At 36.7% G+C, this 25,813-nt stretch overlaps 2 protein-coding genes across 6 annotated transcripts in view; one reads left to right on the top strand and one right to left on the bottom strand.

Moving 5' to 3' along the window:
* The window catches only part of LOC128861159 (leucine-rich repeat-containing protein 15), an 89,001-nt gene that overhangs the window by 25,403 nt on the left and 37,785 nt on the right, over positions 1-25,813 (bottom strand). Inside the window, exons 4-6 of one of the 3 annotated variants that reach the window (XM_054099084.1) lie at positions 2,986-3,134; positions 2,671-2,930; positions 2,413-2,584 (exon numbers count right to left, since the gene is read on the bottom strand). In XM_054099084.1, coding sequence (XP_053955059.1) covers positions 2,515-2,584; positions 2,671-2,930; positions 2,986-3,134 — 479 coding nt within the window. In that variant the 3' untranslated portion in view covers positions 2,413-2,514. Of the gene's footprint in view, positions 1-2,412; positions 2,585-2,666; positions 2,931-2,985; positions 3,135-25,813 lie in introns of those variants that run through there. The other 2 variants (XM_054099083.1, XM_054099085.1) reach the window with 2 other exon arrangements.
* The window catches only part of LOC128861158 (uncharacterized), a 114,861-nt gene that overhangs the window by 86,720 nt on the left and 2,328 nt on the right, over positions 1-25,813 (top strand). The gene's annotated exons all lie outside the window — the stretch shown is intronic.

Here is a 25,813-nt window from a genome sequence, read left to right as displayed (position 1 = left end):
GTTGAAGATTGTTCCACCACTGCTTGAGGGGCCTTTAGAACTGTATTCTTTTTTTCACTCGCGTCGAAGGATATTCCGCCACTACTTAGGGGCCTTGGAAATTTTCCTTCGTTTTAGCACTTGCGACTGGGCCCCACGTTGGGCGCCAGTTAAAGATTTTCGCGTGGAAATCTCTTTTTAAAAAAGATTGCGGAACGACCGCTCTTTATTGAGTTCAACTTAAAACTAAAATTACAAAATTTCTTAATCTAAAACCTAAACTTAAAATGCACCGAGCTACCTGTGGTGGCGTGCGCAATTTCGAGGAATCGCTGACTTGGGTTGCGCGTGCATTACATCCGGCCTAATTCAATTGGGGTGTTGCTGCCGTTGGCTTTTCTGCTGACAGTGCGTCTGGAATATTGTGGGAAGCGCTATGTAAGCGTTGTATATCCGCTGTACTCATGTTGCTGATCGGCGTGTGAAAAGTTAACATTTGCCATGTTAACATGTACATACAATGCTGTGCCTATGAATGTGCGCTGCGCCTTTGAATGCGCGCTGGATTTCTTGAGAAGTTGTACCGTTTTATTTTGAGCTGTGGCTGGTGAGCATACATACACACAGCATATACATATGCGCAAATGTATATAAATTCACAAATTTACATTTGCTTATGCCATCTTCCTGTGCGCCTGGTAATGAAGCGTTTTCTATAGAGGATTTTGATTCAGTTGAGGGAATTCAACAAAGTTTTACAGACACCAGACAGACAGACATAACATATGTATATAATTTTGGATGATTTGGAAAATTCAAATATATAGGTCATATCAAAAAGCTACCTAACATTCTATGCTTCTAATCACCAACAAATCCTTATCGACTGCTGCTAAATTTACAGAATTCAGCCCCTTACTGTTAACTTTGGTGAAAAATGTGGATGTGGTGTATCTCGTGCGCAAAATGAGTACCCCTGAAAATTCCATACGTTCCTGTCATTGAGACTTCTCTATACATTAACGTTCTCTGCGTATTGTATTAGCTTTTTTAATGATACCTTCGTTGCATTTTGTTGCGTATCGAGAACAATTACGATACTTTTAGGAACACGATCTAGCCGATAGCTGGTAGCTAGAGCTTTTATCTTAAATTAATCTATAATTTTAATTATATTTTAATAAATAATAATAATAATAAGGGTAGGGTTTTTAGGGTAAAAAAAAATCGATTTTGGTTTATTTGAGAAAATGAATGTACATAATCTCAAGAATGTTGTGTCCAAATTTTAAGTCAATCGGTGCAAAACTCACAAAGTTAGAGCATTATAACCGTTGGCCGCTCCGACTCGGCTACCTGCTATGGTCGAACTTTAAATCGATTTTCTGGAAAACGACGTTTTTCAAGTCGGTGGACACTTTTTCTCTGAATCTACTCGGCCGATCTTCCTGAAATTTTGTACACACTTTCTCTACATAATTACCGAGGTAACCCTGGGAGGTTTTTTTGTTTTTTCAATTTTTATTTATTTTATAATAAACAATATTATGCGATTTATCGTCTAAAAATCGAACTTCTACTTCAAATGTTAAAAAAAATTGAAAAAAAATTTTTTTTTAATAAAAACTCGACAGGGTTACCTCGGACAATTAATTACCTAATGAAAACTCTTTGATTTCAGATGATCCAATGCTGAGAAAAACTGTCCACGGCAAATTGCCTTTTTTTCGAGACGTCTGCGTAGATCTGCTGTCAACGGCGCAATTTTGTATATTTTCTTGTGAAACGTTTTGAAAATATTTTTGAAATATGAGTTTACAGTATACTAATTGGATAAATAAATTTGCATGAATCATCTTTCCAAAAAAAATTCTTAAATAAGTGCATATTTTAAGTGGAATTAACCCTTAAATACCTCCGAATCGCAGATTTTAGATGGAGAGACCAGACGAAATGCAAAATTAGCAGAACGTTATGGTCCACCTTCAACCTCAAACAATCCTCAATATTGTTAAACATGAAACGACGGGATGCCTGGAGACTAACGGCAGTCATAACTGCCTTTTGGTCTGTGGGAGAACAAGCAGTCAAAATGGGCATCCCTCACAACACATACTGTCACAGTTGTAAACAACCGGAGAAAAAGGAGACAATCTTCCATTTCCTCTGCGAATGCCCTGCCCTATGGAAAGACAGAATGTTAACCCTGGGTAAACCGCTGTTCGAGAGTCAGGAACAGCTATCTGGCTTAGATGTCAACAACCTGATAAGGTTCCTGAACCGCACAGACTGGATATAGTCATGCTGTAAATAACTGGTAAACAAGTTGGTAACGAGGATGTGGCAACAAAATGGTGCGGAAACGCTAGTTGGATTCTGGAAGAATCACTACTTAAATCAACCAACCAACCATTTTTTTAGAATAAAGTTGTATTTTCATTTAACAGCGAGAAATTAGTTACATTTTTTATATTAGCGTGTTGCTGTTTCAGATCCTGTAAGGACATTGGAAAATAAAACGAGAGTGTATTTAATTTAGTTAAAAGTTTGTTCAATTGAAAGCGCATCCTGGAGGAGCCGGGGGTTGCAATCACAATGTCCTCTTCTTCAGAGACGGAAAAACGTTTACAGTACTTATATTATATATAATTATAAGTAGTTATTATTTATTACATTCTCATACTTACGTACAATTTTTCAAGGTTTTTCAGAGGCGTAAAAACGGATGCTTCAGTATCCTTTAGAATGTTGTTGTTAAGCATAAGGTTTTTTAAATTTATAAGGCCTTGGAAATCATTCGCCTCGATAGTAGTAAGATTGTTTGAAAATAAATTCAAGCTTATTAAAGAATTTGCATTGTTAAAAATACTATCTGGAATATCAGAAAGATAGTTTTGTCCAAGTAAAAGCTCCCGCAAATTGCTAAGTTTAGAAAACGCGTGTGCATCAATCTGGTAAGATATAAATTTTTCTTTTTATTAAGATAAAAAAATTCTGAAGTATTACCTTTGAAATACGATTTGTACTCAAGTCCAATGAAACTAGATGCTGCAGATTTTCAAATAAATCTTTAGATACCGTCGAAATTTTATTGTTGTGAAGAATTATGGTTCGAATGTTTTTTAGGTCCCAGAACAAGTCTCCCGAAATGACAGCTAAGAAAATTAGATGGCTAGATGTTATTGGATGAATATGATTAAAGTTGAAGGTAGAAAAAAATATTTTTATAAATGTTTGAATGATTATGGTATGGAAAATTGTTACTAAAAGTAGTTCTCGATCAATACTTATACAAAAAAAAAGAAGATGTTTGTTAAGATTTTTTATTGAATGGCCAATATTGGTCAAATGCATAAAGTTTTTTTCGCCATGAGCATAGGAACCTCCCCGGACCCAAGATTCTCGAAGGGGGCCAACAATTTCGGAACTATAACTTGTTTCTATGTTTTACAATTTAATTTTTATTTCCAATATATTTTCTTACTGTTTTGTTTATCGTTTATACCTTTTGTTTTATATGTCTACTAGTAAACCCAGACCACTTCGCTGGGCACACTAAAATAGAATTGATATGGTTTAGAACAGAAAATATATGGTTTTCATATTATTTATTTCTTTATTCTTTATTCAAGCGCTTTGGCATAAACAATATTTTTTGTTTTTCTATTTATTTTTGAGTAAAGATATAATGTTGTTGTGTTGAGTAAAGATATAATGTGTTGTGTGTCCCAACACGTGAACAGCCAACGGATAATTGACCATGGGTGAATACTGGTTCTTCTAAATTCATCCCGCATATTTCTAAAGTTTGCCCTTGTGATTTATTGATAGTTATTGCAAATGTTAAACGAATGGGCAGTTGCAAACGCTTCAATTCAAATGGCAATTCAGGTGGAATCATTGGAATTCTTGGTATTAGAACGTCTTCATTCTTGAATTTGCCAATTAAAATAGTTGCTTGGATAACATTATTCATCAATCGTTTGACTACTTCATTTTGTTCTTGACGTTCTTCTGATGTCGCGTTATTCCGGGCATTTCTCATGCGCCTATTATTATTTGTCGAACGACCAATATGATTACGTGATTGTCTTGGCATTTGTACTATAATAAACATGATTGTAATTATGGTATTCTGAGATTTTAAAACATGTTTTTTTTTCAATTTTGTGGATTATATTTTCGATGCATATGTGTTTAAAAGCCCAAGTCCTTATGATCAGGATTATTTTATTTTGTTGTGATTTTCTTAAATCATCTCTTTTCTTCTGAAAATTGTTGACAATTTGCATGATAAGACTATTAATTTTTTCATCAAAGTTACGCATTTTTCGTGCTCTTCTTTTGCATCCTTTAACAATTTCTGTTGTTTCTTCATTTTTTTTTACCATTTTTTTCACTCATGGTGTATCGTAGCTTATCGCATATGAACCGAAAAAATAAATCCACAAAACATATATTAGTTTCATTTGAACATTCGGATTTCACATTAAATTCTCAAATTTCGTAAAAAATTATTCACTGTTCCAAAATCCACTCCAAAAAAATTCACAAAAAATGTTTACACTTTGCACTTACGCCTTCTCCTTATGGCGTCCAAATCAGAAAGAAATATTGACACATTGTAACTCACACTGTCAATTTGGCAGTTCAGTTCCGCCCCAAGCGTTAAAAAAGTAAACGACATTATGGCTGGTTCAAAAGAACACTATACGCGTTGCCGGTGTTCCGAATTACAACCAAACTTTACGAAACTCATTTTCAATACTTACTTAACAATGTGTGTAAGTTTGGTTTAATTCGGTGCAAAGACACGGCGGGTCCACGTTTTGGCATATATTTCGAGACCCTAGTCATCAATTGGTATGAAAATTACCCCGTATTAAGGTATTTGATACCCATATTGTACATACACAACCAAAGGTTACCCGGGTCCACGTTTTGACCTAAATCTCGAAACCACAGTCACGGAGCGGCATGAAAAATACTCTGTACTAAAGCATTCACCAACAGCTTCCACGGGTTCACGTTTTGGCCTATATCTCGAGACCCTAGTCACGGAACGGTATGAAAAATACTCTATACTGTAGAAATCATCAACAGCTTCCATTTGCTACCCATATTGTACAAACACATCCTAGGGTTACCCGGGTCCACGTTTTGGCCTATATCTCGAGACCCTAGTCACGGAACGGTATGAAAAATACTCTATACTATAGAAATCATCAACAGCTTCCATTTGCTACCCATTATGTTACACATCCTAGAGTTACCCGGGTCCACGTTTTGGCGTATTTCTCGTGACCCTCGTATCCGATTCTTAAAATTGCACAACACAAACCTTCAATGTGGCAAAGTTTGGTTAAAATCGGTTGAGCCATTCTCCGTAAAGTTCCTCACAACGCGAAAAACGGCTGAATTTTTATATATTTATATAGATAAATAGTTTTTGATATTCACTGTGCGAACGGAGTATAGTAAAACCAGGTGGTTCTCACTGGTACCTGCAATAGAAAGAATTTTGCAAATGTGGAATCCGCTAAAAAACTTTTTTCGAATGAAAAGAACGCTCCGAAAGCTATCACGGACTTTTTCAAGAATGCTGTATCCAAAGTGTACATGTCATTTATTCATTGCCAATAGTTTTTATTTGAAAATCAAATTAAGAAAATTGAAAAGTCGGCTATATCAATTATCGAAGTGCAAAAATTACTAAATGAATCCAAGCATCCATTATCTTAAAATAGTTAAAGCAGAAAGGCCATATATACGCAGAGGGAATTTTAGATTTTGAAGATGATGTAGCAAATAGTTATTTGAAAGAGTAGAGTGTCAATTTGAATGAATATAGGGTTTTTAGTTGGATGACTTTGGACAATGTACCAACAATAATTGTAATTTATTTAAGTAAAAACAATATAACAATTTTTGACGACTGCTTTGAAGAGGTAATATATTTAAAGCAAATTATAGAATTATTTTAAATGTAAAAATCTAAATGAAAAAAGAGGTTGACTGTAAAATCGGTTTACTGACGATAGTTTAACGTGACAACGTCATAAGATGGAATGGTTGCATTTTTCAAAACAAAATTTTTATTTTATTTGGTTGATAGATATTTTGAATGGATTTAGAGGAGGTAAATGGAATCGCAATGGAATTGATCAAGTTACATTTACACAAGCGTGAAAAATTACGAAACATTTATTAAAGATCGTAATTTAACAACAAATCGAAACACTCCCTTTCATTTCCTACTTTTCCTATCATCGTCCTATTCTATCCTATAAATTAATTATAAAAACATTAAATCAACAGGTATTATTAACAACTAGTCGTCACTAATTATAAATTCGGTAAGGATAATGATACAATTGGTTTTATTTTAAATTCTTCAAGTAAATCAAATTAATAATCCTCATAGAGAAATGGTTCATTGCCATGCACACAAATATGTGAATTTATATACATATGCGCATATACATATATATATATATATGTGGCAGCACCACAAGCTTTTACAGTTTTCATACATACGCAGATGCGCTAGTTTTTGACATTTGCTTTATAATTGCATTTTCATTGTATTGTATTTATTTTCGCTTAACCTAATAAAAGTAAAATTTGGTTCCGCCCTTTTTACTTTGGACCTCATAGAGTAAACACGTTTTTTAGCGACTCACTACAAAGTGCCATAAATGGTGACCCCAGACGGTAAGTGAAATGGCGCTTAACGATAGCTTGGCAGTATCTGGTGGCACACACCATGAGGAGTTCAATAATACCTACTTCTACAACATTTCCACGAATCCCGCTGCCATCGATGTCAGAGGATAATATCGAGGCTTATTTTTACTCCCTCAACTTTTGGTTCGAGGCATCGGGTGTCACAACTGACGTGGCAAAGTTCAACATAGTTGCCGCTAGCATACCACAGGCCAAGCTTATGGAATTGCGTTCCATCATTGATGCTGCTCCCGTTACAGGGCGATACAAATACATCCAGACAAAATTGACGGAAAATTTTACCGAGAGTCAACAACGCCGCCTGCAACGCGTATTACGCGATATGCCATTAGCTGACCGCCGGCCGAGCGACCTGTTCAACGAAATGAAGCGCGCCGCTGGATCCACATTAAGTGAAAGTATTTGACATGATTTGTGGGTCAATCATTTACCCCCATATGCACAAGCAGCCATCATCGCAATGAACGTACCAATCCTAGACAAATTAAAAATCGCTGATTCCATATCAGAATCAATGCAGTTGCGTGAGGGGCGGTTACACGAAGTAGCCTCACCAAATCATACTACAGACAACGATCTGAGGGCCGAAATAGCTGAACTCAAACAAGCTTCGAGAAAGTAATGAACACCGAGAAGTCCCGAGCGTGCTCCAGATCAAGAACACCGGCGCAATCTTATAACACAAATGCAGCTGACCTGTGCTGGTATCATGCCAAATTCGGAACAGAAGCTAAGAAATGTCGCCAACCGTGTAAATTCACTCAACAATCATCGCAAAACAACAAACAATAGGGGTGCTCCGCCAACGGCATTTCAGAGATCGGCAAACGCTCTGAAATGTCTTCGAACTGTCGCTTACGAATATTCGACACATCAACTAAAATAACTTTTCTTATAGACTCTGGCGCTGATGTGTCAGTAGTGCCAAAATGTTCGAAAATGACGCGAGTATCCCTATCGGATATGCGATTGTTTGCCGCAAATAGTTCACCAATACAAGTTTTTGGGGAAGTCATGCTTCGCCTTAACCTAAATTTGCGCAGGGATTTTGTATGGAGCTTTGTGATTGCAAATGTATCACAGGCTATTATCGGAGCTGACTTTTTATCACACTATGATCTCCTTCCTGACCTCAACGGAAGATGTTTGCTCGACCGCAAAACAGCAATTAAGTCAGTTTGCACAGTGGCACGTTTTGAAGCATCAAGCATATCAACATTAACTTTTGCTTCTGATTTTTCAAACTTGTTGCGAGAATTTAATGACATTACTCGACCACCGCCTCCAGACTATACGACGAAGTCTACAGTGGTGCACCGTATTATCACGAGTGGTCAGCCTGTTTTCGCTCGGCCTAGACGGCTCTCGGCTGAAAAGCTCAACGCAGCGCGCGCCGAATTTGAACTACTAATGAAACTTGGCATATGTCGGCCGTCCAGCAGTAACTGGGCAAGTCCGTTACATATGGTGCGCAAGGCGGATGGATCGTGGAGACCATGCGGTGATTATCGCGCACTTAACGCTGTTACCGTTCCCGACAGATATCCTTTGCCATTTCTTCACGATTTTAGTCATATTCGGTCCGGCAAAACAATTTTTTCAAAAATCGATCTGCAGAGGTCCTTCCACCAGATCCCAATCGATCCCGAGGACATATGCAAAACGGCGATAACAACCCCCTTTGGGTTGTACGAGTTTACACACATGACTTTTGGGTTGCGCAATGCAGCAAACCTTTCAGAGAGTCATCAACGAAGTTTTTCTGGGTGTAGATATTGTTTTCGTCTACTTGGATGATATATGCGTCGCGTCAAGCTCACCAGAAGAGCATCGCACACACATCAACATAAGTTAACCTTTAATGTATCAAAATCAGTGCTTGGGGTATCAGAGCTGCAATTCTTAGGTCATGTTATAATAAAAGATGGAATTAAGCCACTACCCAGCCGCGTCGAAACGATTCGATCGTACAAACTCCCCACTGTTGCAAAGGAGCTTAAACGTTTCCTAGCTATGATTACTTTCTATAGAGCGCTGTTACCAAACCCACTCTTGCACCAAGCTCCGCTTTTTAGAATGTGTTCAGGAAATAGGCGCAATGATAAAACACCGCTAACATGGACGGATGATAACGTCAGACATTTTGAGGCATGCAAGGAAGATCTCGCAAACTGTGCACTCTTGGCCCATCCAAGCCCAGACTCTCCGCTTTCATTATGGGTCGACGCATCCGACTATGCTGCAGGCGCCGCACTACACCAGATCGTAAATGGAGTCCCTCAACCTTTAGGATTTTTCCAGCGGTTTTTTACGAAATTCGAACAGCGATATAGTACGTGTGATAGAGAGTTGACAGCGATGTTTCTCGCTATTCGCCAATTCCGCTTTCTGCTCGAAGGAAGAAATTGCCATTTGTATACGGATCACAAGCCGCTCATTTACGCCTTTAAACAGCGACCAGAAAAAGCATCCGATCGGCAAGCACGCCAACTAGACTTCATTGCCCAAATCACCACAGATATTCGGCACATATCAGGGGGGAAAAATATAGCAGCTGATCTACTGTCACCAATTCAAGCCATAGCTGCAGATCCAATAAATTTTGATGACCTCGCAGATGATCAAGCTAACAACGACGAGCTGAAATCGTACTTAGAAGGTAAAGTTAGGCACTCACTTCAACTAACCAGTTTTGTTCACCCTTTCAGTACCAAGAAAATATACCTCGACTGGTCGAATACGTCCGTTCGTAACAGAACGATTCCGACAAGCTGTCCTAGATGCAACACACGGTATCTCTCACCCTGGTACACGAGTAACAACCAAACTGATGACTGAACGTTTTGTCTGGCCCGGAATACAGAAAGATAGCCGCCAGTTTGCCAAGCAATGCATCCAATGCCAACGAAACAAAGTAATCCGCCACAACTCATCATCGTTTCAACGCCGCGCGTGCCCCGGCCAACGGTTTTCTCACGTGCATATCGATATAGTTGGACCTTTCCCGCTTTCCGATGGTAACCGTTATACAGTGTGGCTGGATATCGCGTTTTGGTGTGCCTGTGGACATAACGTCGGACCTTGGTCGACAGTTTGAGAGCAACTTATTTCGACAACTGCTGCAGGTTCTAGGCGTTACGCACTTACGAACAACAGCCTACCATCCGCAGACGAATGGCATAATGTAAACCAATGGACGTCTTCTCTTCCATTAATCCTACTGGGACTTCGCAGCTCTTTCAAGCCCGATATAGATGCCTCCCCCGCCGAACTCGTTTACGGGACCACTTTACGTTTGCCTTCTGAGTTCTTCGTGGATAATAGCAAACCAACTACCGAAATAGAGGCCGTAGCGCAGCTGCGCCGAGTCATGCGCGAATTACGTGCTGTCGATACTGCTTGGCACACCAAGCAGAAGTCTTTCGTACATTCAGACCTTAGCAAATGCGAGCAGGTGTTTGTACGAGATCTATCAGTAAAACCATCATTATCAGCTCCATACAAAGGACCGTTCAAAGTATTACATCGCTACTCGAAGTATTTTGTCGTCGATGTCAATCATGAAACCGTGAATATCTCGGTCGACCGCTTAAAGCCAGCATACATCGCCGTACCGTCTCTCTAGAAGGGGAGTACTGTGGCAGCACCACAAGCTTTTACATTTTTCATACATACGCAGATGCAACCATGTAATAAAAGTAAAATTTGGTTCCGCCCTTTTTACTTTGGACCTCATAGAGTAAACACGTTTTTTAGCGACTGACTACAAAGTGCCATATACATATATATGCTCACTCTAGTAGGTGAGAGCCAGATGTCGAACGTTGCCGAACGCGGGAGCCGATTGTGCCTCTTTGTCTTTCGTTCCGCGCTTTCGCTTGCAGTAAGAGCAAGGTACATTAGCTTACATTTGCTTGCGTACAGAATAGTTTCGTACACTTGATATGTCCATATGATTTGTATGCATCTTTACATATAGATTTGTCCTTTTTGTTTGAATCGCGCGGAATTGTATATATGCATGTTTATATGTATTGGCATAGGACGTATGTATATATTGTATGTATATTAGACTATGAAAATTGCACCAAAGTATACGTATGTATGTATGCATGTTTATATATTGTACATATATATAAAAAGAAGTTACATTTCCTTGGTAATCTTATAACTCAAGAACGGGCTGACCTATCCAAACCAAATTTTTAGGCTTTGTTTGGACTATTCAGTAGATGGTTTGTGTTTTAAAATTTTAAGAATCGGATACCAGGGTCTCGAGAAATAGGCCAAAACGTGAACCCGGGTAACCCTAGGATGTGTTTGTACAATATAGGTAGCAAATGGAAGCTGTTGATGATTCTATAGTATAGAGTATTTTTGATGCCGCTCCGTGACTAGGGTCTCGAGATATCGCCCAAAATGTGGACCCCGATAACTTAAGGATGTGTTCGTACAATATGGGTAGCAAATGGGAGCTGTTGATGATTTCTATAGTATAGAGTATTTTTCATACCGTTCCGTGACTAGGGTCTCGAGATATAATCCAAAACGTGGACCCGGGTAACCCTAGGATGTGTTTGTACAATATGGGTAGCAAATGGAAGCTGCTGATGATTCTATAGTATAGAGTATTTTTGATGCCGCTCCGTGACTAGGGTCTCAAGATATCGCCCAAAATGTGGACCCCGATAACTTAAGGATGTGTTCGTACAATATGGGTAGCAAATGGGAGCTGTTGATGATTTCTATAGTATAGAGTATTTTTCATACCGTTCCGTGACTAGGGTCTCGAGATATAATCCAAAACGTGGACCCGGGTAACCCTAGGATGTGTTTGTACAATATGGGTAGCAAATGGAAGCTGCTGATGATTCTATAGTATAGAGTATTTTTAATGCCCCTGCGTAACTAGGGTCTCGAGATATAGACCAAAACGTGGACTTGGATAACCCTAGGATGTGTTTGAACCACATGAGTATCCATTTCGGCAAAAAAGTAAAGCACTTATGGATTTAATTGTGAAATTATATGTATTTGGGGAGGTGCGTTGCCATATGTACTCCATCGAATGGCAGAAAAGGGGATTGCCGCACGCACATATACTAATTTGGCTGGTACATAAAATAACTCCGGATCAAATCGATAGCCTTATATCAGCTGAAATTCCTAACCACACTGCTGATCCTGGGTTATTTCAAGTTGTCGTTATATATTACATTTACTTGGTAATCTTATAACTCAAGAACCGCCAAACCGATTGACACAAAAATTTTAGAGTTCTTTTCTATCTTTGAGGAGGTGGTTTGTGTGAAGTTTGATTGAAATCGGTGCAGCCGTTCCTGAGTTATGATATTTTATGTGAGTAATGGTTTCCTCTCATACGAAATGCCTGTATGGGGGAAAAAATAACAAATACACAGCCGCTTATGAGCGTTTCTGTTGTACTGTTGTGGTTGTAAGTGTATTATGTTAATATAAATTTTGGGCGAAAATATAATAAAAACTGGAGCATTCAAGGAACTGGAAAAACATTTTTAACTTTATTTATTTTAGCATAATTTATTTAGCGTAAAAAATTGAAATGGAAATTAAAGAATCAAAGTTTGATTACAAGTTTTTATCGGCTCTTTCACCTTACCTGTATATAGGTGACCACCACAATCAAATTTTAAAAAAGTACAGAAAAGGCTATTGTAACATCTTTAGAAAGTATTTTGAATGAAAAAAATCAACTAATTCAACTGTTTAAACATTTTACGAGTTCTATAAAGAAAACTTAATATGAAAAATTTCTTGCGATATAAAAAAACATTTTATGTATGGTGGTGCGAAGCCCAGTGGGTGATGCTAGTTGTACATATATTAGTATACAACATATCTTATAAGGAATGTTGTAAATATTACCACACATTTTTTCCTTCATAATAAATTAATAATAAAAACATTAAAACAACAGGTATTATTAACAACTAGTCGTCACTAATTATAAATTCGGTAAGGATGATGATGATACAATTGGTTTTATTTTAAATTCTTCAAGCAAATCAAATTAATAATCCTCATAGAGAAATGGTTCATTACCATGCACACATGGAAGAAGGCATATGCAAATACAAATATGTGGATTTATATACATATGCGCATATATGTATTTACATACATATATAGGGTGGGCCATGTAAAATTTGCTTTTTGAATCGGCTTTAAAAAAAAACTAATCAATATTTTTTCAAACTTTTATTTTTATTTTGAAGATTGAACATTGTCATTTATGAATAAAAAATAATATCGTACAAATGGCTGCCACGTCTGGCTTTACAGTAGGCCATTCGATCAAACCAATTTTTAAGCACATTTTCGATTGTTTGGCCTCCAATTTCATGAATGGCAACTTCGATTTCGTGTTTTAAAGCATCAATCGCCTCTGGATGGTTGGCATAGCATTTGTCCTTAACGGCTCCCCACAAAAAATAGTCCAACGGGCTTAAATCACAGCTCCGAGGCGGCCAATTGATATCGTAATTCAAAACCGGTAGCCAAAAGTTCGAGTGTAACTTTGACAGTGTGACAAGTTGCACCGCCCTGTTGAAACCAAATGTCGTCCATGTCATCCTCTTCAATTTTTGGAAACAAAAACTCGTTGAGCATGTCACGGTAACGCTCGCCATTTACTGTAACCGCGGCTCCTCCCTCATTTTCGAAAAAAAATGCCCCGATGATGCCGCCAGACCAAAAACCGCACCAAACAGTGACTCATTGTGGATGCCTTTGCTTTTTTACAGTAGCGAGTGGATTTTCTGAGCCCCAAATCCGACAATTTTGCTAATTGACGTAACCACCGATGTGAAAATCAGAAATGATTATGCACACATTTGACATGTCATTTGTGTTACCATTCTCACAAAAATAGGTGGTTCAAAAAGCAAACGCTATATGGCCTCCCCTATATATGCTCACTCAAGTAGGAGAGAGCCAGATGTCGAACGTTGCCGATAGCGGTCGTCGATTGTGCCTCTTTGTCGTTCGTTCCGCGATCTCGCTTGCAGTTCAAGCAAGGTAACGCCGCATGAGCAAGATAACGCCGCATTTTTTGGCTTAATTTTTTGTAACATAACTTAAGGAATGGAGAGAAAACAAAATTTACTTTTGTTGAAATTTTAGTTTGTAATTATTTATCAAAGTTGAAATATTTCCTAATGGGAACATAGAATGAATAAGTACTATTGCATAAAATGAAGAATATGAACTATTGAACTCATTTTTTAATTTTAGTCTTAAATAAACGACCAATTGCCCAATATAGGTTAAAGGCCCAGATCGCGTGTAAAGTGTTTTTGTTTTGTCGTTCGCTAATGCGCAAAGTATTTGTTTAACGCAGCAGTCGCGTATAGTATAAAGCTTAATGGAGAAGGGAAAGAAAAATTGCGAAAATAAATTCCAATTTCTAAATGGAGAAGCTTGGAGAAACGAATTACGATGTATGGTGTATGCAAATGCGTAGCATACTTGTTAATATAGACCAATGGTGCATTGTAAACGAGACTGTGAAGCGTAGCAAAGAAAACGAAGTGAAATGGGATCAAGATGATCAAAAAGCGTACGCAAGTATAATTCTGTGTGTCAAACCAACGCAGCTAAGCAACATAAAAGCATGTAAAACGTCAGCAGAGGCGTGAAAGAAACTTCAAGATGTTCACATGCCGAGCGGACCATTGCAAAAAGTTTCGTTGTATAAGAAGTTACTTAGTTGCAATATGTCTGTGTGTCAGAGTATGTCAACTCATCTAACACCCCATTTACACACGGATACATCTGGAAGGGAGACACTGGAAATTCTCTTTTCATGTCTCATTCGGGACACACGGGCAAAAATGTTTTCGGCAACAATCGTTAGCATATTTTGACGTTTCTCTCATTCGTATAGCCGTGATTTGTTTGAATTTTATATTGTGAAGAAATATATTAGTTTATTGCGATTAAATATGGATTACGAATAAAAATGTGAACTGATTAAAAGAATATGGCAATGCATTGATGAGGCTGCGGAATTAGACACTGACGACAGCGATAAAGAAGAAATACTTTTAGGTAAGCATCTACATGCTTGTAAAATGTGCGCATTAAATTGTTAAAGTATACTCCAATTAGGATTAGCAAATTTGGGAGAGAAAGTTTCATCGTTGCCTATCAGGAGGTCCAAGCGGCAATGGATAAAAGAATGGCGAAAAAACAGATGCGATCAGGGCTCGTTCGCTTTTTAACACACTTTTATTAGCTCGGGTTGTATGTATGTATGTATGTATGTATGTATGTAACGGAATCTTTGAGCTTAATTTTCACTGGCTTCTAAAAATCTGATCGACTTGAAATTTTGCACACCTATCAAGAACCGATGATTTGATAAAATTTTTCCATTATCCTTATTAGGATTGCCAGGATTAATATTTTCTGTTTTTTACTGTGGGCAAACAGTAAGGTGAATTTGGTTGTAAAATGAAAAATCTTTATTTAGGCTCCCTCCACGAAATAAGTTCTTCATCCCGATTACTTCTTTATCACGGCCGATAGCTGCATAGCTTTAGACTCACAGTCGATAAGAAAGGAATTAAATATAACACGAATATATCGAATCATTTATTCACTGACTGCAATGATAACAATAATTTTCATTCATAATAAAAAATAGTTAAACAAAAACTAAAAAACACGCTTTTTTGCTAATCGAACTAAAAAGTAGAAAATAAAAAATTGTTTAAAAAAACTAAAAACACGCTTTTATTGCTAATCGAACTAAAAAGTAGAAAATAAATTTTAATGACAAAGAGACCTACAATAAAGTAATAGCAAATCGAACGATCAGTCATAGTCAACTACCTCAGAACAGAATTATAACAAAAATTAAGATACAAATAGAATAATTCAAATTAGAGTTAAAAGCGTGGGATGCATTTTGCTTCACTTTCATAACCCTCTGTACATAGGTAGTTGCCAATAGCATGATTGTAATATTTACTATATCAAGCTGGAGTTTTTCTACAAAGCAAATTAAGTACTGTTCTTCAAGATGAGAAAGAAATACCAACAGCAGGTTTAATTGGAAACAATCGAAGCGTTCCGTATGTTGTAGTCGGAGACGATGCATTTCCCCTGCAGGTGCATTTAATGAAGCCATATCCTTACCACACGCAATGTCAAGAAAAACAAATGTTCAATCAAAGACTCTCCCGGGCAAGGCATGTAGTGGAACATGCATTTGGAATTTTGTCGAACCGATTTCGCGTTTTTCTTGCTCCTATAAATCTAAATGTGGCCACTGTAGAGAAAATTGTATTAACGTGCTGTACTTTACATAATTATCCAATTCAAAATGGCGAAACATACACTGATGGTAGCGGAAATGTAGAAACTGTAAACAATAACTGCCCAACTGGATCGAATATATTATATAATCCGAGAAAAGGTGAAGCGGAGAATGTTCGTCAAAAATTTCTTAAATATTTCAATGAAGAAGACAAACTGGATTGGTTAAATAATAAATAATTTCTTTTATTTTTATTAACGTAAATGTATATAGGTATACAAGATTTTGCACTTCATTAAAAAAAAAAGAAATAAAATATACTTCATGTATAACTAACTTACTTAAAATACATAAGAATTATGACTTATAACACAGTCTCATATTTTTTAGTTCCTTTTTTTTAAATTTATTTGGATTTTAAATTTTTTTAAATGTATATAGGTATATAAGATTTTGTACTTCATTAAAAAAAAAGAAATAAAATATACTTCATGTATAACTAACTTACTTAAAATACATAAGAATTATGACTTATAACACAGTCTCATATTTTTTAGTTCCTTTTTTTAAATTTATTTGGATTTTAAATTTTTTTAAATGTATATAAGATTTTGTACTTCATTAACCGTTTCGGGCCGATGGGGATGTTTTTATCCCGAAGAAATTAAAAAAATCGTATCTGTCACAATATGGAAGCGATTTGGTTCAAAACAGTCCCAAATCATTCATTATACTCTTCTCTACAAAAACAAAAATACCAGCTGTTGGTTGGAGTCATCAGTTTTTTATTAAATGCCATTTTCTTAGACACGTTGTTGCGTAGATGGTATTTGTTTGGAAAAAGCTTAGAAATATAGTTACATTTTGTGCAAATAGTGCTAATCTATTGAAATAAAAAGTTTAGAATAAAGAATAACTTATTTTCCTTATAAGAAGTCAGGGTAAGTTCCGTGGGAAGAAATCATCCCAAATCTGTTTGTTTGTGGGATATTGTTATCCCATACGTACTCATGTACATTATTTTACTTACAGAATGGAGAGACCACGCAGACTGGGTGTTTCACAAATTCAGAACTTTTTGAATGAATCGAGTGATGAGGATGATCTGTTTGCTGATAGTGGTTCCGCATACAGTCCCAGTGAAAAAGCAACATTGATTCAGAAGATGGAGAAAACACACAGCCCGGCAAAGCATATGATGAAGAAATAGAAATTGATCGTGGAAATGAAAGTGCTATAGATGAAAATGATGGTGAAAATGAAAGTACTGATGATGAAATATACGAAGTTGAACGTTTGGAAGAAGATAATGTGAATGAATGGCCTGATGATATTATAATATGGACAGACCCACAACCGACATTCAAGTCACGATTCACTATTAGCCAAGAACGAATCATTAGTAATGAGGGTATAACTCGTGGACTGAAACCTTTGGAGGTATTTTTCAAGCTATTGCCTAGAAGCTTTATTCATCACATAGTATATTCACAATATAAGTCACGTAAAAAACAAACGAGCTAAAACCGATTTTGGTGAGATCCTCATAATTCTCGGATGCATATTTGTAATGTCATATAATCGAGTGCCTTCTTTGAAGGACTATTTTTCAAATAGCCCTTTATTGGGGAATCCATACATAAAAAAAGACATGTCCAGAGATTGGTTCTTACACGTTATGTCCAAACTATATTTTTCCTCGTTATCATACCAGCCTGATCCAAAACCTAAAACATATTTCATTGATGATTTGGTCAATTGCCTCAAAAGCACCTTTCAAAAAATGTAGATCCGACTCTCCATTCCAAAGCATTGATGAGTCTATGACCAAATTTTTGGGTCGCTCTACCTTGAAGCAGTATATGCCATTGAAGCCAGTGAAGAGAGGAATAAAATTATGGATGAGATGCGACAGTATGACAGGCTATACTTACGATTTTAATATATATTCCGGAAAAGAAGACAATTCGCATACATCATACACATTAGGCGAACGCGTTATTATGAAATTGGCATCGACCATCAGATATCCTGACACTACATTGTGTTTTGACCGTTTTTTCACGTCAACAAAATTGATAAATAATATTCCTTTTCCAGCTTTAGGTACCTGTATATCTAACAGAAAAAATTTACCTAAAGTTACTGAAAAACTAAACAGAGGAGAATATGTTTTCAAGTGTAATTCATCTGGTACTTTGGCAGTGGTTTGGCAAGATACTAAACATGTAATGCTTCTAAGCAATTGCCATGAGGCTACAGTGGGCACCGTTCAAAGAAAACAAAAAGATGGCACCAGAGTTGATGTGACTTGTCCAGATTTAGTGAAAACATACCGAAACATTATGGGTGGCGTAGATTTGGCCGACAAAATAGTTACCCTGTATGAACTAGACCGAAAGTCTGCTAAATGGTGGCGAAAAGTTTTCTTTCGACTTATGATGACATGCGCCGTAAATGCTTGGATTATCCAGGCGGAAACAAACCATTCACGTCAGAAAAGAGAACCGTTCTTGGGATTCTCGGTAGAGCTATCCGAATGCCTCATCGACGAAGGGAAAAAGAATGCGAAAATTCAGCGCAAAGTTCGAACAGGACCGGTCTCCGCAATGAAGAAAAAAATTAAACAAAATCTGGGAGATCATTTGCCACAAAGAACGAACAAGAGACAACGATGCGTAAATTGTGTTAAAAAGATCAAAGAGAGCCGTATGAATCAGATTTGCATTGCTTGCAACTTGGCATTTTGTAAAAAATGTTTTACTCCTTGCCATCAGATATAAATATAATGTCTTATAAGACAAAATTGAATATATAAACGACAAAATAAAATGAAATCGAGTGAATTTAAGTTTAGAATTTTTATTAATATTTTTGAATACAGATGGATTTGGGATGTTTTTATCCCAGGACAATATCTCCTTTTAGGGATGCGCTAAAAATATATTATCAAATTACTTTTCTTAAAATAGCCATAGGAGACGAAATAAACACTTTTCTTTGAGATTGTACGTCACAAAAGTTCCCGTCCCGAAACGGTTAAAAAAATGAAATAAAATATACTTCATGTATAAATACTTTACTTAAAATATTAATTAAATTCTTTCGTCTTAACTGAAATATATTACACAGTCTTATATTTAATAGGCACTTTGGTTTCCAAATTTGGTGGCTTTTAATGCAGTATCACTTTTTTGGCGCTCAAGTATCTAGGAACGGATGGAAAAAAGTGGAAGTTAACATAAACATGTCTCATAGGTTTTATGAATTATACCTACTTTGCTAGCAAAAATCATCCTTGTCAAAAACTCCATCCATAGACAGCTGCAATAAGTCCTTGCCTGATGATGATGCAGTTGCTAATGATGAAGGAGTGCGTTGATTGGATTCATCAATAAATCTTTTTAAAACCTTCTGAATTTCCCAAGCAGCGCTCTGTTGTTTGTCGTTGTCTATTTGCTCCATTTGATTTGCAACCAAAGTGCCCGACCAGGAGTATTTTCGGGAGATTTTCTTTTTCTGCATCATTTCTTTAAATAGAGAGAACTCCTGCTGCATTTCATTATACTGCTTACTTTTCTATAAAAAAACAAAAACAATTATATGATATATTTTTTTTATTAATCGTAATGTTATGTACCTTTTTTCGTATTTTCGATGGCTCGTCGTTAACGCTCAAGCTACTATTTTCTGCACCCGTAAAACTGCTATTTCCAATATTCGTATGCGTTGAGGTACTCGAAGAAGAAGGCATCTGAAAAAAAAAAATTGTGACGTATGTTAATTATTCTTTCATATCAGTTATATAGTATACGTCTGACGATACCACAATTTGTATTTTCTTAAAATTTGTAACACATTGCATTTTAATATTACCTCAATATTGTCTTGGCTCGGTCTGGTTGCTACATGGCCTTCTAGAAATGAGAGCTGATCAAAACACCAAAGCTTTGTTTGGTATACCTCATCTACACCGCTTCCACTTTTCTTCGAGTTTTTTTATTAATCGTAGCTCCCTCATGTATTGGCTACGGAGGTTTTTCCATTTTTTTTGTATGTCGTCTTGTGTGACCCCAACCATTTCTGTTGCCATTTTTTTAAGAATTTCCGCAAATGCCATAGCTTTTTTGGCTCGGTTCATATAACCACTACATCTAATGCTGTACAAACAAGCATTTTCTTGTATATACACCATTAGTTTTTCTATGTTTATACGATTCCACTTGCATTCCATTTTCAAAATAGGTTGATATTACAGCACTTTCTACCACAAAACAAGAAAACGAATGAAGCAACTGTCAAAAATTGTTTTGCAGCCAACTTCACAATTGGAAATACGAATAAGAAGCACAAAGCGTGTCGCCAGTACAGGAGACAAATTCCCTTCTCTCTTCCGCGGCCGTCCTTCACCCCCGAACAAAATGTTTCCCTTCCAGTTGTCTCCTCGTGTAAATGGGCACTAACTTCGTTTGTTGAAGTGGTAGATAAATTAGCCGAAATAAATATCGAATTGAACGAAGAGCTCAAAGTTATAATACTTTTGTCGAGTACCGGCAGAGTATGAAAACTTTGTTCTAGCAATCGAGACTCGTGACGAACTGCCAACTTTCAATACTCTAAAAGTAAAGCTTTTAGAAGAGGGTGCTAGAAGAGAACAACAAACAAATCAACAGGTTACAGCGCAAGCAGTTTATGCGCGTGAAAAAGAAACGGTGCATAACAATAGCGGATCAAAGGAAAGTGCAAAGACAATAACAAAGTCAAGTGAGTTTAAGGGAAAATGCTTTAAATGTGGCATGCGCGGGCACATGATTGCTCAGTGCAAAAGATAACCAAAACATCAAAACGAAATAGAAGATAAACAAAGTTTAAAAAATAATGAAATATGTGAAGTGGCATACTCGTTATGGCCACATTAATTTTGAAAGCCTAAAGAAAATTGTGGACAAAGACCTAGTGCGTGGTATAGACGTAAAAAATACACCTAATACGTACACCTGCAACAAAGCAAAAATTAGTGCCGTGTCTTTTCCTAAGAAGAATAAAATAAAATCGAAGCAAATTTTAGAAATTATACATACGGACGTGTGCGGTCCGATAAATGTAAAATCTGCTGGTGGTGCACGATATTTTCTCACATTTGTAGGTGATTATTCGAGAATGATATTTGTGTACTGTATTAAGAAAACGAGCGAAGTGTTCGAAAAATTCAAACTTTTTAAAAATATGGTTGAATACCAAACACAAAAGAAAATTAAAATATTGCGGAGTGATAATGGCACCGATTTAACAACAAAATATTTAATGAACTTTTAAATGAAAGTGGAATTAAGCGGCAATTAACTTTGCGGCTGAGCTTTCCTTTTCTACCACGATATATTTGCTTATAATGTCTAAATGCGTGGACCGAATTTAAAAATTATAACACGCAAATGTAGTCACTATATCAGCCTTTTGATTTATATTACTTTTTATAAATTAAAATTAGGAATTATTAGCAATATTTAACGTTAAAAATGCACCTTTTTTGCATAAGCTTGAAAAAATGCCCTATTACAGACGCTTATTTCACTTAAATACAAACACAGAAAAGTAACGAATTCACTTATAAACACTCTTTATTAATTGAAGATTTGATTAAAAGCTATTTTCACTAAATAATACTACAAATTCTATTAGAATTTTATTATTACAAATGTTCTTCTAAACGTTTGTAATGCCGTGCAGAATAAATGTGCGGAGCGAACTGTCAAACGAACGATGAGAGAGAGAAGAACAAAGCGAAATGAGAAAAACCCAGTCAACCTAAAGGGAATAACTCTTATATTATTATTTTTATTATTTATAGGGGATATATACAGTATAAACCCGAATAAACTGATTCTTACATTATTTATTTTAGAAAATATAAAAAACAAAAACATTATGACAACAACAGTTCATAATACTGTGGTTAGAGAAAGAATTGTGTTCCACTATACTGCAGTACCAGGAAGACGAATTCTATTGATTGAGGTTTATATCATCATGAGCGTGTTCTTGGGCCGGAGGCCGCCGGACGTCAACGGCCCTGCGCGAGGGAGACACGACAACTTTCAATTTTTTCAGAGATCTGGAGTTGATACTCTGCACTTTTTTCAATATGTTCAAAGTATACTTATTCTTACTTATGAATTTTAAAACCTTGCCTAAATGTTTGTTGGGCTAACGATAACGGTACTGTCCTAACGGGATTCAAATTTACTTTATCTTTTCTGTGAAACGGCTGCTGATATTTTTATTAAAACAATTTGTGCAAAATGAATAATTATTCTGGTAAATATAAATAAATTAACAAACAAAGAGTTTAATAACATTGATAATTTAATAGATGACGATGTACCTTCCACCAGTGCAGGTGTGAGAAAAAGAATAAGCGCGAGGGAAATCCAATCAATGTGGAGCTTGACAGACCTGGTTACAGAATTGGGAACCCACGAAAAGTGCCTTCAATTCGCGGAAGAAGCTGGGCTCTTGCGAAAACCCATGTTGTGTGCTGTACATAAGGCACAAATGCGGTTAAAAATGGGCAACAACAAAGTTGGATTCTTTGTGTGCTCTCGCGGCCAGTGCAGATCGAAGAAAAATATCTCTCGTGCCACAGGCACTTGGTTTGACAACGCGCGATTAGATCTTCCGCGAATATTTTATCTAATGTTTTGCTTTGCATACCGCACTCCTCACGAAACGGTGCAGCGCGAAGATTTCGTAAAGGATGGGACCGTACTATCATCACGAACGATATCTGACTGGTATAGCTACTGCAGGGAGGCTGTGGTAATATACCAGTTAGATAATCAAGTAGTTCAAGGGAGAATTGGCGGCGTTGGAAAAATAGTGCAAATTGATGAAAGCAAATTTGGAAAACGAAAGTACAACAAAGGTAATTTGGTTAATAATGGACAAAATTTGTAACAACATTATCTGTGACTTATCTTATATTTTCCAGGGAAGAGAATCGAAGGACACTGGGTACTTGGCATGATAGAGGATGGGAAAGAAGACCTTCGTTTGGAGGTGTGCCCAGATAATGTAATATAAGATCCGCCGAGGTTCTTATCCTGCGGCGCTTTTTTGCTTTCAAATATACATATATATTACAAAAACAAATATTTTTACAAATACTGAAAATTTGGAATAAAAATTGCGCGATTTTTAGTCCAAATTTTCGCCTGCGGCGCTTTTTTGCTTTCAAATATACATATATATTACAAAAACAAATATTTTTACAAATACTGAAAATTTGGAATAAAAATCGCGCGATTTTTAGTCCAAATTTTCGCCTGCGGCGCTTTTTTGCTTTCAAATATACATATATATTACAAATACAAATATTTTTACAAATACTGAAAATTCGGAATAAAAATCGCGCGATTTGGAATAAAAATCGCCTAAATTTTCGCCATCGGCACTCATAACTTTTACGATAAAACAACATTTTCATAAGAGCTATGAATTATAAAACCTAAGTTAAATGCTTGCTGGGTTGTCGACTGCTGTATTCTCTTCTCTTCAACTGTATTTCAGTACAAACTGCAAATGTGGTCGGAAAAAACTTAATTTTTAAACTTCTCCTGGGGGTTCTATAGGGACCCTAGGAGGTTGGGACTTTCACAGTTATAATGGTGTGACCTTGCTCTTTCTAATGGGCGTGGTGGGTGGTGCCACGCCCCCTCCCCCTCCGCCCCCCATTCAAATATATCGTGGTAGCAAAGGAAAGTTTTTCCAACTTTGCCATATACTCCTCAACAAAATGGAGTGGCTGAACGAGTAAACAGCACAATTGTTGAAATGGCTAGAAGTTAGCTAGTGCATGCAGGTATTGAAGAAAGTTTGTGGGGTGAAGCTGTACACACAGCTGTTTATTTACGAAATCGTGCACCTACAAAATTACTCGAAGATTGTACTCCATATGAAATGTGCGTTCGCTTTAGATAAAATGCATCGTGGTAGATTTAGTGCAAAAGGCAAAGAGTATGTGTTTTCCGGATACTCAGAAATAGCAAAAGCTTATCGTTTGTACGATAGGGAAACGCGTCAGGTTTGTGTAAAACGTGATGTAAAGTTTGTAGAATACGAACTTAGTTCCGCTATACCTGAAAATAAAAATCAAAACGTAATTGATGATAATGATATATTGCTACAATTGTAATGCAAATATACTGTCCTAACTAAGAACAAGTTGAGAATTCGAAAGTTGTACCGAAGATGACTCAAGTCAGACGGAGCCAAGCGAAGAAAGCGAAGAACATCAAACACAAACAGCAGGCAGCTCTCGAAATGAGGAGGCTGAAATAAATCGCAGTTCGGGTAGACCAAAAATTATTCGTACTGGAGATGCAGGTCGTCCCAGAAAAGAATATCAAACGTTAAACTACTTACAATATGGTGAAGATATAGAAACGCCGCGTTCAGTCAAAGAAGCCTTAGCAAGCGAATACTCCTTTGAGTGGGAGGGTCTAGGAAAGAAGAGTATGAAGCACTTTTAGCAAATAATACTTGGTCAATAGTAGATTTGCCCAAAGGCCAAAAAGCGATTGGGTCCAAGTGGGTTTTTCGCATAAAACGAGACCCAAGTGGTAATATTTCAAAGTTCAAGTCCAGACTAGTGGAAAAAGGCTGCAATCAGCAGCTGGGTTTAAATTATTGGGAAACTTTTTCGCCGGTAATAAGATACGAAACAATTCGCATGCTCCTTGCTATTGCAGTTGAAAAAGAGTTGCATTTACATCAAATCGACATTTCTAAAGCGTATCTTAATAGTAAAATAAGTGAAGACATTTATATAAAGCAGCCAGAGGGATTTGTAAATTCCAAAAATCAGAATGAGGTTTTAAAGCTGAACAAAGCTATTTATGGCTTAAAACAATCTGGTCGACGCTGGAATAGCACACTTGACGTAGCATTAAAAAGTTTGGGTTTTAATGCGTGCAAAAGCGAACCGTGGACGATCTGATTTTGGCTTGCCCAAGTGAACAAGAAATCGCAAGCATTAAGCAGGTCTTACATTCAAAATTTGAAATACATGACGGTGACCTAATAAATTATTTTCTTGGTTTTGAAATCGAACTTGAGGGTAAAACTGGTGCGATTTCCTTGTGGCAGAAAAAATACATCAGCGAACTATTAAACGCTTATGGTATAACCTCATGTCGTCCGGTAAGCACTCCTTTGGATCCAGGTTTCCAAGCAAGCTATAAAGAGAAAAAATTTGCAAAGGCGAATGCAACAAACTATCAATCGTTGATCCGTTCTTTAATGTATTTGGCCATTTCAATACGGCCGGACATAATGAACGCAGTATGTGTACTAACGCGAAGAAACCAAAATCCACACTCTGAACATGAAGTGGGTGCAAAACATATTTTGAAGTATTTGTCAAAAACAATTGATTTGAAGTTAATTTATTGCAAAAATGCTAAGCCGGTAGAAGGCTACGCAGATGCTGATTGGGCCAGCAATAGTGCAGATAGAAAGTCAAATACCGGTTATTCATTATTTTTGGCTGGCAGCGCTTTTTCATGGCAAATTAAAAAGCAAGATGTGGTTGCTTTAAGTAGTACGGAAGCGGAATATATCGCTTTAAGTACATTTATACATTCGGCCATTATTAACTGAAGTTGGTTACAACCACGAAGATCTTATTTTGGTGAAAGGTGACAACATGGGTGCAATTCAATTTTCGAAGAATCCTGTATTCCACAAACGCACCAAACATAATGAAATAAAATATCATTACATTCGAGA

Source organism: Anastrepha ludens, chromosome 4 (assembly GCF_028408465.1).
Source record: "Anastrepha ludens isolate Willacy chromosome 4, idAnaLude1.1, whole genome shotgun sequence".
NCBI classification, from domain to species: domain Eukaryota; kingdom Metazoa; phylum Arthropoda; class Insecta; order Diptera; family Tephritidae; genus Anastrepha; species Anastrepha ludens.
This window is presented reverse-complemented; position numbering and strand designations above follow the sequence as displayed.